At 39.6% G+C, this 16294-nt stretch overlaps 1 protein-coding gene across 1 annotated transcript; it reads right to left on the bottom strand.

Annotated features, from left to right (window-relative positions):
* Positions 1-12439: 12439 nt before the first annotated feature.
* LOC127122869 (uncharacterized) lies at positions 12440-13304 on the bottom strand. The gene is made up of 2 exons (XM_051053146.1): positions 13187-13304; positions 12440-12921 (listed from the first exon to the last, which is right to left on the bottom strand). The coding sequence occupies exons 1-2, from the start codon at positions 13302-13304 to the stop codon at positions 12440-12442; spliced, it is 600 nt and encodes a 199-aa protein (XP_050909103.1).
* Between the last annotated feature and the right edge of the window lie 2990 nt (positions 13305-16294).

The raw sequence follows: 16294 nt of genomic DNA, 5'->3' as shown, positions 1-16294 counted from the left end.
GGGATTTTAGGCGTGAAGATTTTGTGTGTCCATCATACTTCACTGCTGTATTTTTGTGTGTCTTGTATTAGGTGTATCTTGTGAGCCAAGCTATTATCACTGAGATGATTGCATTGGTATAGGTTGTTCATTGAGTTGTAAGTGTTATGTCACTCTAAGCTTTTAAGCGTGAGTGTTGTGTATCTTGATTAAAGTTGTTATGCACAATCAAGAGTTGTTTGAAGTGTGACTTCACAATTGTCTTTAATCTTAATTAAAGGTTGTAATCACTGAGGTGATTGAGGGGGAGTGAGTAGGAACTCTGATCTTAGTGTAAGATTGAAATTGCATTGGGTAGGTATTAAGTGATAGGGTTAAACAGTTGGTTTAAGGTCTGAATTAATACTACTAATAGTGGATTTCCTCCCTGGCTTGGTAGCCCCCAGACGTAGGTCATGTTGGACCGAACTGGGTAAACAATTACTTGTGTTATTTACTGCACTTACTTTTAAGTTCTGCATAATTCTTGTTTGTGCAGAATTGGATGTCATAACAACCCGTGTGACATCGAAAGTCTGATAACTAGAATTTCAATTGGCATCAGAGCAGGCACCCTGCCTGTTAATTTCTGGGTGAGATCTAGGGAAGTTACTTTCTAGTACCATGGACAAGGATGTAGGACACTCAAATTGACCACCCATGCTGGATGGTTCTAACTATGATGACTGGAAGCCTCGTATGATAGCCTTCTTAAGGTCTCTAGATAGCAAAGTCTAGAGAGCTGTCAATAAAGGATGGGAACATCCAACGAAGACAGGTGAAGATGGAGTCAGTATGCAAATTCCTGAAGAAGAGTGGGACAAGGAGCAGGAGGCATTAGCCCTTGGAAATTCTAAGGTCTTGAATGCATTGTTCAATGGAATAAGTAAGAACATCTTCAGACTGGTGCACCACTGTGAGCTGGCCAAGGAAGTGTGGGATACCCTCAAGATAACTCATGAAGGTACCTCCAAGGTGAAGATGTCTAAACTTCAGATGCTGACCACCAAGTTTGAAAATCTAAGGATGAAAGAGGATGAGACTATTCATGACTTATACATGAATATTCTTGAAATTGCCAACACCTCTGGTGGCCTAGGCAAGAAAATGGCTGAAGAGAAACTTGTAAGAAAGATTCTCAGGTCATTACCTAAGAGATTTGCCATGAAGGTCACTGCTATAGAAGAGGCTCAGGAGATCTGCAATATGAAGGTGGATGAGCTCATTGGTTCTCTCCAAACCTTTGAAATGGGCTTCTGTGAGGATGTTGAAAAGAAGAACAAAAGCATAGCTTTTGTATCAAATACTGAAGAGAATTCAAAAGAAGGAAACATTGAAGGAAATGAAAGCATTTCAGAAGCCATAGCCATGCTTGGAAGACAGTTCAACAAGTTCATAAAGAAGGTTGATCAACAGGGTAGACCTAATGTCAAGAACTCTTCATATGACATCAGTAGAAAATCAAAATATGAAGAAAAGGTCACTCAAGGCAAGGGAATCAAGTGCCATGGATGTGAAGGTTATGGTCATATTAAAGCTGAATGCCCTACCTTTCTCAAGATGCAAAAGAAAGGGCTATCTGTCACCTAGTCAGAAGGAGACTCTGAAAGTGAATCTAAAGGAGAATCTGCTAAACATGTCACTGCTCTGACCAGTGTCTGTGCCTCAGATGATGACTCAAGCGGAGATGAACTTACCTTGGATGAACTTGCTACTTCATATAAAGAACTATGTGTTAAAAGTGCAGAAGTGTGTATCCAAGGAGAAAAGCAGAAGAAACTCATCAAAGAGCTGGAAGCTGAGAAACAGAAGCAGCTGAAAGTCATAGATGGTCTGAATGGTGAGATATCTTTGCTGACATCTAAGCTAGAACAAATGACTAAATCCATCAGAATGTTGAATAAAGGAATTGACACCTTGGAAGAGATTCTAAAGGTGGGACAAAAGTCAGGAACCATGTCTGGTTTAGGCTTTGCTAAGAAGTCCTCAACTGAACTCAAAAGATCAAAGGCTGAAGTTCAGAAACTCAAGCAGAAGTCACAACCGATGTCTCAACATTAGGGAACCAGGATAGTAACCATCAGAAGAAGAAATTCCAGAGATGGAGATGTCACCACTGTGGTAGATTTGGTCACATAAAACCCTTCTGCTACAGGCTGCATGGTTATCCTAACCAGACTACTCAAGTCAGACCTAAGCAGAAGGCATCTAAGCATAATGCCCCCATTAAGAAACAAAAATGGGCTGCTAATCAGACACCTCTAGTCAGACCTGAGCAGCAGGCACCTAAGCTTAAGCTTCCCCTTGAGAATCAACAATGTGTTGCTAAACTAGCTCACACATCTCCAAGGGCATCTACCAGACAAGACTGGTACTTTGATAGTGGTTGCTCAAGACATATGACTGGGATGAGCAACTTATTGATGGATATACAACCCCCATGCCACCAGGTATGTGACATTTGGTGATGGAGCTAAAGGAGAAATCAAGGGTGCTGGTAAGCTGGATTGTCCTGGAGCTCCAAAACTGAGGAATGTGATGTTAGTAAAAGGACTAACTGCTAATCTCATCAGCATAAGCCAGCTGTGACCAAGGATTCAATGTGCAATTCACTAGGGGAGGATGTGTGGTGTTGAATGGCTGCAATTAGGAAGTGACGAGAGAAGTCAGATCCAAATATAACTGTTATCTATGGGAAGCTAAAGACTCACTCTACTCCTCCAAGTGCTCCTTAGCCAAGGGAGAGCAGGAAGTGAAGCTGGGACATGGAAGACTTGGACAACTTCATTTAAAAGGAATGAAGAAGATCATATCCAAGGGAGAAATTAGAGGAATCCCAAATCTGCTTATGGATAAAAGAACAGACTGTGGAAAATATCTGATTGTAAGTTGTGAGTCACCTATTGGTCATCATACAAATGGTGCAGTAGCAAGGGATAAACAGATGTGTGTATCATTGTCCACTGCAGAAGCTAAGTACCTAGCTTCTGGTAGCAGGTGTTCATCACTGGTATGTATGAACCTGATGCAGACTAAGTACAATGTCACTCAGAATGTCATGACATTGGATGCTACTCAGTTTGACAAAGTCAGGAGCAAAGAGGGAATGTGTGATTCTGAGAAATTATAGCAACTAATGATGTTAGTTAGTTACTGTTTAGTAAGTCAACTTATTAAACAATTAATAGTGCACTCTGAGTGGTCAACAAATAATAGACATTACTCGTGCAACAAGCGTTTCCTATTCCATTGCTTCAACTTTTAGTCTTGCAAACCTTCTTCCAAAGAAACTGTTCAACTCTCCTCCGAGATACTCATCATGTCGCACCAATCTGACTCAACCTCCTACACGACCATGTCCGATTCCCCCAGCACTGAGTCTTGCAACCCTAACCGGGGGGATCCTGTTGCTGACGCTGCAACTTCGTCCCATGCAAGAAGACCTAAAGAAACGGTCTCCGGATTCTCCTCAGCAATCGCACGTGATGAACAAACCAGGGAAGGCTCGAGGTATGTGCATAACGCCATTGCTACTATGGTCACTAAGATACTATCTGGTAATCAGAATGTTCCTGGGGTTTCTGTTCCATTGAACACTATCATACCTGATAATGTTGCATGTCAAGAAAACGCAGTCGTGTTAGGAAAGAATGTCTCTGACAATGCTGAGCAACCTGATGCTCATGAGGGGTCAAAAATTGAAAAACCCTCAGACAATGTGAGAGGTGAGAAGGTCTGTGTCAATCAAGATGTCAGTGACAACCCTAATGCTGACACAGTGAATCTGGAAGAGTTCTCTGATAATGAACTGTTGACCTCAGTTGTCCCTAGCATAGCCAAAAGGGTTAGGACTAGGAGAGAGAAGAAGACTGTGGTGGAGAGGTCCCCAACAAGGGAGGTTGATGTGGCAACTTCTCCCAATCCAAAGGTGACAGAGAGTTCCCTCAAAAGGAAAGGACATGGACCTGCGAAATATTGGAGCAAAGAGGTGCCCAAGAAAATGAAGACCAAATCTGTTGTGGTGGAGTCTAATTCATATGTCCCATGTGATGTCACAACATCTCTGTCTAAGAAGAAGCCAACCACTAGCAAGCTGGCTGCTAGTGTTCCTGAGGTACCTATTGACAATGTGTCATTCCATTTTGCCTCTAGTGTGAACAGGTGGAAGTATGTCTATCACAAGAGGCTGGCCTTGGAGAGGGAACTGGCTCAGAATGCCCTGGAGTGTAAGGAGATTGTGGACCTCATTAAAGAGGCAGGGCTAATGAGAATTGTGACTCAACTCCCAAAGTGCTATGAGACTTTGGTGAAGGAGTTCATTGTCAATGTGTCTGAGGAATATGCAGATGGGAAGTCCAGAGAATTCAGAAAGGTCTATGTGCGAGGCAAGTGTGTGAACTTCTCTCCCTCAATAATTAATCTGTATTTAGGAAGAGCTGATGTAGTGCAACCTGAGCTTGAAGTGACTGACAACAGAATCTGTCAAGTCATCACTGCAAATCAAGTCAGGAAGTGGCCTCTTAAAGGGAAACTGGTGGCCAGCAAACTCAGTGTGAAGTATGCTATGCTACACAAAGTTGGAGCTGCCAACTGGGTGCCCACAAATCACAAGTCCACTGTGTCTGTGATGCTTGGAAAGTTCATCTATGTTGTTGGAACCAAAGCAAAGTTTAACTATGGAACCTACATTTTTGATCAGACCATGAAACATGCTGGGAGTTTCAGTGTGAAGGGGCCTATAGCCTTTCCTTCCCTCATATGTGGCATTATGCTGAATCAGTTCCCAAACATCTTGACAGACAATGACTTTGTGAAAAGAAGAGAGAGTTCATTGGCCTTCAATTACAAACTGTTCCTGGGTAAGCATGTCCCTAACATTGTCATGACAACTGGAGAAACATCCAGTGTTGGCTCCCAACCAGATAAAGCTGCTGTCATTGCTGTACTCAGAGAGACTTGCAAAGAGCTAGAGGCTAGGAAGCTCACGTTGGAAAAGTTGATTATCCAATTGGAGATGTCTGATGATTGTGTGCTTGGTGAAGCTGCTGAGGCTACAGATGGAGCTGCAAGGCAAAGTTCAGAGGGTGAGGAGGAGGCCAGTTCTGATGATGGCACTAATGATGAGGTTGACTCTAAGTCAGATGAATAAATCATTTTCTGTAATTCTGTCATTTGTGTGTAATTCTGTTTATGTTATGTTGGTATGTAATTTAAAGTGTTGCTTTGGCAACATTTTTGACAAAAAGGGGGAGTAACACCTGTGATGCCCCAGGTTTTGCTAAACAGATATTCAAGATCCTCTAATCCAGAGGTTGTGATGCAGCTGATGTTCCACTTCCATGAGTGTGAGTGTGTGTATGTGTGCTGCAATTAGAAGTTTTTATTTAACTTCTGTATGTGTGCTGATATGTGAAGTTTTTATTTAACTTCCATGTGTGTGAGTGTGCTGCTACTCTGAGTGTATTAGCTAGGTTAATTTCCTGCTAGATGTGTGTTTTCCGCTGCTGTGGACTCTGTTGTGAGACCAAAGTGTTTTAGCCAAAAATTTGCCAAAGGGGGAGTTTGTAGATGTTTGATTGGCTGCATTGTATGGTAAAACACTAGCTGGATTCTAATGTCTTGACTGATGTCATGACATGCTGTGGAGATGACTGTTTGACTGCATTGTATGTTAGAACATCTAACTGTACTCTGATGTCTTGACTGATGTCATGACATACTTGAGTTGTATGTTGCAGGTTTAGCTAATACAGGATCTACTGAATGTCAAAATATATGTTATGACATTCATCCCTGTCAGCAGTTACTGAGGAATAGAACAGCTGGTGTTCCTTAATAACTCAGTATTTGTTTCCAGTCTGTTTATCAAGGGGATAACAGACCTGACACAAAGCCTACTGTCTGAATGTCAAACTAGAAGTTATGACATTCATCATTGACAGCATATACTGAATAATAGGCAGGTTAGTTGTCTGCTACAGTTCAGTATATTTCTCAGTCTGCTTATCAAGAGGATAACAGATCTGACGTAAGGCTCATTGTGTAAATGTCAAATTGGATGCTTTGACATTTATGAATGTACGCTATTACTGAAGTATGGACTGATTGGTCCTGTATAGTACAATAATTTTGTACAGTCTGTTTTCAGGAAGATAATAGACTTAGCATATGGTCTATGCTTTGGATGTCAAACTAAATGTTGTGACATTCACTCCAGACAACATATGCTAAATTGTAGGTTGTTTAGTTTTTCTGTTTCAGCATTTTTCTCAGGCTATTCTTCAGGAAGTCAACAGCTGAGCTAAAATCCAGGAAACCAACAACTAAGCTACAATAAATGAACCTAACAAATAGCCTATTTGTTAGTAACCTAGCTGTGGAATTTAGGTTAACTCGCTTGACCTTAAATTCAGGAAATACAAGGATGGCAATCCTTCTTTCAGAACTCGGGGATTTTAGGCGTGAAGATTTTGTGTGTCCATCGTAATTCACTACTGTATTTTTGTGTGTCTTTTATTAGGTGTATCTTGTGAGCCAAGCTATTATCACTGAGATGATTGCATTGGTATAGGTTGTTCATTGAGTTGTAAGTGTTGTGTCACTCTAAGCTTTTAAGCGTGAGTGCTGTGTATCTTGATTAAAGCTGTTAAGCACAATCAAGAGTTGTTTGAAGTGTGACTTCACAATTGTCTTTAATCTTAATTAAAGGTTGTAATCACTGAGGTGATTGAGGGGGAGTGAGTAGGAACTCTGATCTTAGTGTAAGATTGAAATTGCATTGGGTAGGTATTAAGTGATAGGGTTAAATAGTTAGTTTAAGGTCTGAATTAATACTACTAATAGTGGATTTCCTCCCTGGCTTGGTAGCCCCCAAACGTAGGTCATGTTGGACCGAACTGGGTAAACAATTACTTGTGTTATTTACTGCACTTACTTTTAAGTTCTGCATAATTCTTGTCTGCGCAGAATTGGATGTCATAACAACCCGTGTGACATCGAAAGTCTGATAACTAGAATTTCAAAACTTGTTTGCTGGCATCTTTCCAGCATAAGGGACAAGTTAGTCAGACATTTATCAAAAGAAGAACCTAAAACAGAGAAGTCATCCATAAATACTTCCATATGCTTTTCAAGCATGTCTGCAAATATGGATGTCATACACCTCTGAAATGTTATAGGTGCGTTGCACAACCCAAATGGCATTCCTCTGTATGCAAAAATACCATATGAGCATGTGAAGGCGGTCTTTTCTTGATCTTTAGGAGCCACAACAATCTGATTGTACCCCGAGTATCCATCAGGGAAACAATAGTAATCATGACCATTTAACCTTTCCAACATTTGATCAATCAATGGTGAAGGGAAATGGTCTTTTCTTATTGCAATGTTCAGCCTCCGGTAATCAATGCATACTCTCTAACCTGTAACAGTTCTGGTAGGGATTAACTCATTCTTCTTATTTTTTATCTCAACAGTTCCCCCTTTTTGGGTACCACATGCACTGGACTAACCCATGAACTGTCAGATATGGGGTAAATTAGCCCCGTATCCAACAATTTTACTACATCTTTGCGGACCATTTCTTTCATGGATGGATTAATTCTTCGTTGTGGTTAAACTACTGGCTTGTGATTAGCTTCCATCAAGATCTTGTGCATGCAAATTGTCAGGCTAATACCTTTCAAATCCTCAATCACCCATCCAATCACATTCTTGTATTTTTTAGTACCTGAATGAGTTCTGCTTCTTGGACTCTTTTTAAACTGGCATTGATAATAGCTGAGCACTTCTTTTCAGCATCAAGAAACATATATTTCAGATTTGTCCGTAATTATTTCATATCTTCCCCCCTTTTGGGCTCTTGAGTGTCTTCTGATGGTGGAGGTGGTCTTAAATCTTCCCACCGGTGTGGTTTAGATCTAATCCACTGAGGTTGTTCCTCCATCACAGCTAGCACTTCTGACTCTCTCTTGTCATCATCACTTTTAAAAATTGATAAGCTCAAAACACGTTCTAACGGTGACTGAGGCATTTTCTTTTCAATTTCTAGGGAAATCACTTGATCTATGACCTCTATAGTGTTGCTCGTGCCAACATCCTCTTTGTATTGCATAATGTTTCGAACATCAATTTTCAATTCTTCGTCATAGACTTTGAGAGTCATTATTCTTTCCTCTATGTCTATCATACACCGTCCTGTTTCTAAAAATGGTCTGCCCAATATGAGAGGGATCTCTTCATCTTCAGGTACCTCAAGAATGACAAAGTCAACCGAAAATACAAACTTATCTATCTTTACCAGAACATCTTCCATGATTCCATAGGGTCACCTAATTGAGCGATTGACAAACTGAAGTGTCATCCTAGTGTCTTGAACGGTTCCAAGGCCCAACTTTCTGTAGATGGACAGTGGCATCAAACTCACACTAGATCCCAAATTAATCAGAGCCTTCATATATTTTCTATCACCAATAGTGCAAGAAATAGTTACAAACCCCCTATCTTTCTTTTTCACAAACTCTTGCAGAAGTAGAATCCACCGCAGCAACCTTGGTTTAGATTCCTGTTTAGTGAAAAGATATTTTAAAGCTACATGGTCAATATAAACATTTACCTCTGATCCTAACAAGTAAGATCTGAATTTATTAAACGCATAAACAACCGTGAGTAATTCCTTTTCAATGGTTGCATAATTCATTTGTGTGGGATTCAACACGTGGCTTTCATAGTAAATTACATGCAAGAGCTTCGCCTGACGTTGTCCTAGTACTGCCCCTATTGCATTATCACATGCATCACACATAATCTCAAAAGGGAGAGACCGATTAAGAGTAATGACTATAGGAGCAGGCACCAATTCCTTTTTCAGGGTCTTAAAAGCTTCGCTGCATTTTTTGTCAAAAAGCAAAGGTGTGTCTTTCTCAACTAAGCTTGTTAAAGGTTTGGGGATTTTAGAAAAGTATCTTATGAACCTGCGGTAAAAACCTGCATGTCCCAAGAAGCTTCTGATGCCTTTTTCATTCACCGGTGGTGGCAAATTAACTATTACCTCCACTTTTGCTTTGTCAATTTCTATGCCTCGGTTGGAAATTTTGTGTCCCAGCACGATCCCTTCAAGTACCATAAAGTGGCACTTCTCCCAATTTGGGATCAAACTTTTTTGCTGGCATCTTTCCAGCATAAGGGAAAAGTTAGTCAGACATTTATCAAAAGAAGAACCTAAAACAGAGAAGTCATCCATAAATACTTCCATATGCTTTTCAAGCATGTCTGCGAATATGGATGTCATACACCTCTGAAATGTGATAGGTGCGTTGCACAACCCAAATGGCATTCCTCTGTATGCAAAAATACCATATGAGCATGTGAAGGCGGTCTTTTCTTGATCTTTAGGAGCCACAACAATCTGATTGTACCCCGAGTATCCATCAGGGAAACAATAGTAATCATGCCCATTTAACCTTACCAACATTTGATCAATCAATGGTAAAGGGAAATGTCTTTTCTTATTGCAATGTTCAGCCTCCGGTAATCAATGCATACTCTCTAACCTGTAACAGTTCTGGTAGGGATTAACTCATTCTTCTTATTTTTTATCTCAACAGTTCCCCCTTTTTGGGTACCACATGCACTGGACTAACCCATGAACTGTCAGATATGGGGTAAATTAGCCCCGTATCCAACAATTTTACTACATCTTTGCGGACCATTTCTTTCATGGATGGATTAATTCTTCGTTGTGGTTAAACTACTGGCTTGTGATTAGCTTCCATCAAGATCTTGTGCATGCAAATTGTCAGGCTAATACCTTTCAAATCCTCAATCACCCATCCAATCACATTCTTGTATTTTTTAGTACCTGAATGAGTTCTGCTTCTTGGACTCTTTTTAAACTGGCATTGATAATAGCTGGGCACTTCTTTTCAGCATCAAGAAACATATATTTCAGATTTGTCCGTAATTATTTCATATCTTCCCCCCTTTTGGGCTCTTGAGTGTCTTCTGATGGTGGAGGTGGTCTTAAATCTTCCCTCCGGTGTGGTTTAGATCTAATCCACTGAGGTTGTTCCTCCATCATAGCTAGCACTTCTGACTCTCTCTTGTCATCATCACTTTTAAAAATTGATAAGCTCAAAACACGTTCTAACGGTGACTGAGGCATTTTCTTTTCAATTTCTAGGGTAATCACTTGATCTATAACCTCTATAGTGTTGCTCGTGCCAACATCCTCTTTGTATTGCATAGTGTTTCGAACATCAATTTTCAATTCTTCGTCATAGACTTTGAGAGTCATTGTTCTTTCCTCTATGTCTATCATACACCGTCCTGTTTCTAAAAATGGTCTGCCCAATATGAGAGGGATCTCTTCATCTTCAGGTACCTCAAGAATGACAAAGTCAACCGAAAATACAAACTTATCTATCTTTACCAGAACATCTTCCATGATTCCATAGGGTCACCTAATTGAGCGATTGACAAACTGAAGTGTCATCCTAGTGTCTTGAACGGTTCCAAGGCCCAACTTTCTGTAGATGGACAGTGGCATCAAACTCACACTAGATCCCAAATTAATCAGAACCTTCCTATGTTTCTATCACCAATAGTGCAAGAAATAGTAACAAACCCCCTATCTTTCTTTTTCACAAACTCTTGCAGAAGTAGAATCCACCGCAGCAACCTTGGTTTAGATTCCTGTTTAGTGAAAAGATATTTTAAAGCTACATGGTCAATATAAACAATTACCTCTGATCCTAACAAGTAAGATCTGAATTTATTAAACGCATAAACAACCGTGAGTAATTCCTTTTCAATGGTTGCATAATTCATTTGGGTGGGATTCAACACGTGGCTTTCATAGTAAATTACATGCAAGAGCTTCGCCTGACGTTGTCCTAGTACTGCCCCTATTGCATTATCACTTTCATCACACATGATCTCAAAAGGGAGAGACCGATTCGGAGCAATGACTATAGGAGCAGGCACCAATTCCTTTTTCAGGGTCTTAAAAGCTTCGCTGCATTTTTTGTCAAAAAGAAAAGGTGTGTCTTTCTCAACTAAGCTTGTTAAAGGTTTGGGGATTTTAGAAAAGTATCTTATGAACCTGCGGTAAAAACCCGCATGTCCCAAGAAGCTTTTGATGCCTTTTTCATTCAACGGTGGTGGCAAATTAACTATTAGCTCCACTTTTGCTTTGTCAATTTCTATGCCTCGGTTGGAAATTTTGTGTCCCAGCACGATCCCTTCACGTACCATAAAGTGGAACTTCTCCCAATTTGGGATCAAACTTTTTTGCTGGCATCTTTCCAGCATAAGGGACAAGTTAGCCAGACATTTATCAAAAGAAGAACCTAAAACAGAGAAGTCATCCATAAATACTTCCATATGCTTTTCAAGCATGTCTGCAAATATGGATGTCATACACCTCTGAAATGTGGTAGGTGTGTTGCACAACCCAAATGGAATTCTCCTGTATGCAAAAATACCATATGAGCATGTGAAGGAGGTCTTCTCTTGATCTTTAGGAGCCACAACAATCTGATTATACCCCGAGTATCCATCAAGGAAACAATAGTAATCATGACCAGCTAACCTTTCCCAAATTTGATCAATCAATGTTAAAGGGAAATGGTCTTTTCTTATTGCAATGTTCAGCCTCCGGTAATCAATGCATACTCTCCAACCTGTAATAGTTCTGGTTGGGATTAACTCATTCTTCATATTTTTTATCACAATAGTTCCCCCTTTTTGGGTACCACATGCACTGGACTAACCCATGAGCTGTCGGGTATGGGGTAAATTAGCCCCGTATCCAACAATTTTACTACCTCTTTGCGGACCATTTCTTCCATGGATGGATTAAGTCTTTGTTGTGGTTGAACTACTGGGTTGTGATTATCTTCCATCAAGATCTTGTGCATGAAAACTGTCGGGCTAATACCTTTCAAATCCTCAATCGCCCATCCAATTGCATTCTTGTATTTTTTTAGTACCTGAATGAGTTCTTCTTCTTTGACTCTTTTTAAACTGGCATTAATAATAGTTGGGCACTTCTTTTTAGCATCAAGAAACACATATTTCAGATTTGTCGGTAATTGTTTCAGATCTGCCCCCCTTTTGGGCTCTTGAGTGTCTTCTGATGGTGGAGGTGGTCTTAAATCTTCCCACCGGTGTGGTTTAGATCTAATCCACTGAGGTTGTTCCTCCATCATAGCTAGCACTTCTGACTCTCTCTCGTCGTCATCACCTTTAAAAATTGATAAGCTCCAAACACGTTCTAATTGTGTCTGAGGCATTTTCTTTTCAATTTCTTGAGAAATCAATTGATCTATGACCTCTACAGTGTGGCTCGTGCCAACATCATCTTTGTATTGCATTGTGTTTCTGACACCAATTTTCAATTCTTCGTCATAGACTTTGAGAGTCATTGTTCCTCCTCTATGTCTATCATACACCGTCCTGTTTCTAAAAATGGTATGCCCAATATGAGAGGAATCTCTTCATCTTCAGGTATCTCAAGAATGACAAAGTCAACCGAAAATACAAACTTATATATCTTTACCAGAACATCTTCCACGATTCCATAGGGTCGCCTAACTGAGCGATCGGCAAACTGAAGCGTCATTCTAGTGTCTTGAACGGTTCCAAGGCCCAACTTTTTGTAGATGGACAGTGGCATCAAACTCACACTAGATCCCAAATTAATCAGAGCCTTCTTGAATTTTCTATCACCAATAGTGCAAGGAATAGTAACAAACCCTCTATCTTTCTTTTTCACATGAATTTTCATACCTTGGAGAATGATACTACACATTTCAGTTAGGATGATTGGGTCTATATTTGTGGAGTGCTTTTTGGATATGATATCTTTCATGAATTTGGCATATATTGGAATTTGTTCTAGAGCTTCAAAAAATGGAATGTTTATTTCAAGTTTCTTAAACATTTCCAAAAAGTTCTCAATTCTTTTTTTCATGTTGATCTCTCGTCTTTTGTCTCGGAGGGTAAGGGAGTTTGATGATTGGTTTAGGAACTTTTTATTTCTCCTTTACATGCATTATCACTACTTCTTCCTCTAGGTTCTTGGTTCTTAGTTTCTTTGATTTCTAAATCAACCTCTAACAACCCATCTTCCTTCGCACTGTTTTCTTCTGGTTTTCAGTTGACTTACCATTTCTGATCACTACAGCATTAACATTATTATGCTCACGCGAATTTGTCACTGTACCACTTTGCAAGGTACCTGGAGCTTGAGAATTTGAATCTAACTGTTGTGTTATCTGACCCATCTGGACTTCGAGAGTTTTTATTGAGGCAGTGGTGTTCTTTGATTGTTTCTAGTCTCCTCTTGGAACTGAATATTGTGAGCGGCTAATTTTTCAATGGCAATCTCCTATTCTGCCTTTTTAGGTGCTTGCTGTTGCTGCTGTTATTGATACTGGGTCTGATATTGTCCTTGAGCCTGTTGCGGAGCATTCCGTCTCTAATCTTTCCAGGAGAAGTTAGGATGATTCTTCCAACCTGGGTTGTAAGTATTGGAGTAGGGGTTATTCTGCTTTAAGAACTTTATCTCTTCAATTTATTGAGGAGTTGCAAAGAAATATACCGTGTGGTGAGGTCCATTACAGATTTCATAAGTGATGGCTTGAGTCGGTTGAACTTGAGCTATCTGTTGAATACCTATATTCATAGTCTTTAATTTCTTTTTCACTTCGGCAGCGACTGTGTCTTCCAGACGGATTTTATTAGCTTCCAATTTTAGATCAATGACTCCTTCAGGCTTGCTTGTACATATGTCGTATAATTCCAGATGCTCATTGGCAGCTATCGCTTCAATAATCCTTTTAATATTGGTGGTTGTTGAGAAATTTGTTGAGCCACCGGCTGCTGTATCAATCAACTATTTTGTCTTTATTTTCAGCCTGTTAACAAACATCTGCATCTGTTCAGTCTGATCCATATTATGATTCGGACAAGCCACCAAGACCCTTTTGAATCTTTTGTAGGCATCTCCCAAAGACTCATCGTCCTTCTATTTGAAGTTTAGGATTTCATACCTTTTTCTCAGGAATACTGATGTTGGAAAATACTCATTTAAGAATGCAGTTTCCATCTCTTCCCATGATGCGATACTGCCGACTGAGAGAGAGTAGAACCACTCTTCCGCATCTTCAACTAAAGTGAACAGGAATATTCTTAACTTTTTTGCTTCATCAGTATGACCATCAATTTTCAAAGTAGTACTCTTGGTCAGAAATCTCTGTAAGTGCTTGTTGGCATCTTCATTAACCTTTCTGGTGAAAACTTTTTTTCCAGTTGATTGATTGTGCAAGGATGCAATTGAAAATTTGTCACATTCACCGGTTGGTTGACAATGGACAGTCTATCACCCGTCGCGTTTGCACCTCCATAGTCACATATGAGTCTTTCTGGAGGTGGAATCGGAGGATTTTCAGCCATAGTTTCTTTTTCGAAATATGAGTGATCAGAGGGAACTTCTTCTTTGGAATTTAATCTTGTATTTTTGCGTCTCCGGTGAAGGATTCTCTCGATTTGTGTGTCAAAAAGAAATTCAGGTGAGGGTTCTCCTCGCATACACAAATTAGTAAATTAAATTATATAAATGACAAAAAAATAATTTTATTGCAAAGCAACAAAATTTTAATTGAACTTAAAAATAAACTCTATATTTTGGCAGTCCCCGACAACGACGCCAAAAACTTGATCGGAAAAATAGCAAGTGTATTATTTTTCCTGTTATAGTAATAAAGGGGAAATTCTTCGAATGTCGATCTCAAGGACTGCAAGTTAATATTGAGTTCAAATCATCGTTCAATTAAACAAAAACTAGTGTTGGGGTTTTTTAATTCAAAATTATAAAAATAAAGGCAAAGGAAAATAATAATATAAAATAAGGGTTTCCAAGGGAAGAGGAACAATGACAGGGAAGGTGTATAATTTGTTCCTGTAACAACTCTGAGTCACTATTGCATCAACAAATAACAATTACTATCAATTCTCAATGGTATTTTCTTCCAAGTCCTTGGTGAGAAAACCTTTAATCGTTCTACCCTAATTACTATGTCCATAGGCAATTGTGGTGAAGTTAAGCCTTATCATATCAAGAATGCTCTGATTCATATAGGGTATCCCTAGTCCTAGGTGATATCTACTACAGAGTAATCTTATGACAACCTTATCAATGACGGTCTTGCCTAATTGATAACCATAAAACAATATCGATTGGTCCGAAAGAGAAAGCATTAAAGACATCAAAAGATTACTGTAAAAACAATATTATAAATGCAATCGTAAACTCAAAGTCATTACAGATCTAAATCAAGGACACCCCCTAACATTGGGGGTTTAGCTACTCATGTTGTTCAAAACAGATTCAAGATGAAAAATACACATTACAAGTAATTGGATGACTTAGATCTTCAATCGCTTCCGCTCATGAAAATCTTCCGCTCTCGGAATTCCTTAATCTCTTTAATTCTCGACCGTCTTGACAATTATGTGTTCGTCTCGTTACAAGATGATCTTTTCTCTTGTAGAAACTCTCATAATATAGTGAAAATCCCTTGGAAGAAGGTGGAAATCTCCAAAACGTCCTTGTAGCTCAAGCCCGCTGAAAATCCCAAAAATTGGAAAAATGTGAGCCTGGGATGACACGACCCTTGTCAGCTCTCTACTTTTCCTGACACGCCTAAGGTGCACTGCCATGCCCCCCAGGTGACCTGACACGGGAGGCCGTGTTAAGCCTCTGTCTTGGTTCTTCCTGGGTTGAGTTGTCTTGTTCCTGACACGTCACGTGTCAAGTGACACGGGTGGTCGTGTCAGGCCTCCTGTGTTGAGAATTTCTTCTTTCCTCGACTGCCGGAACTTCTCATGTCTCGCATTGAATCCCTTGAATCTTCTACCTTGACCTGGAGGACATAAACACAGACAACCAATGCTTAAAATTGCGAAAACATAAAATAAAACTGACAATTAATAAAAATGCTTAAATAACTTACGTAAATGAAAATTAAATTTAAAGGTACAATAATGCGTACACAGTGTCCCACAATCCTCAGTTTCTTGTCGGATAAACAACGAAAACATAGTGAAAATGATGACCGATCAATGTCATTCATATTTTTACCTGCAATGAATAAATCATCAACATATACTAAAACACAAGTAACGTGCTTATTGTTACTTTTTATGAACAAGGAGTAATCCGATTTAGATTGAATGTAGCCTAAGTTAGAAATGGTAGAAGTGAGTTTTTGAT

The sequence above is a fragment of the Lathyrus oleraceus genome, chromosome 2 (assembly GCF_024323335.1).
Source record: "Lathyrus oleraceus cultivar Zhongwan6 chromosome 2, CAAS_Psat_ZW6_1.0, whole genome shotgun sequence".
NCBI lineage: Eukaryota > Viridiplantae > Streptophyta > Magnoliopsida > Fabales > Fabaceae > Lathyrus > Lathyrus oleraceus.
The sequence above is the reverse complement of the archived record's forward strand: the minus strand, read 5'-3'. Positions and strand labels throughout refer to the sequence as shown.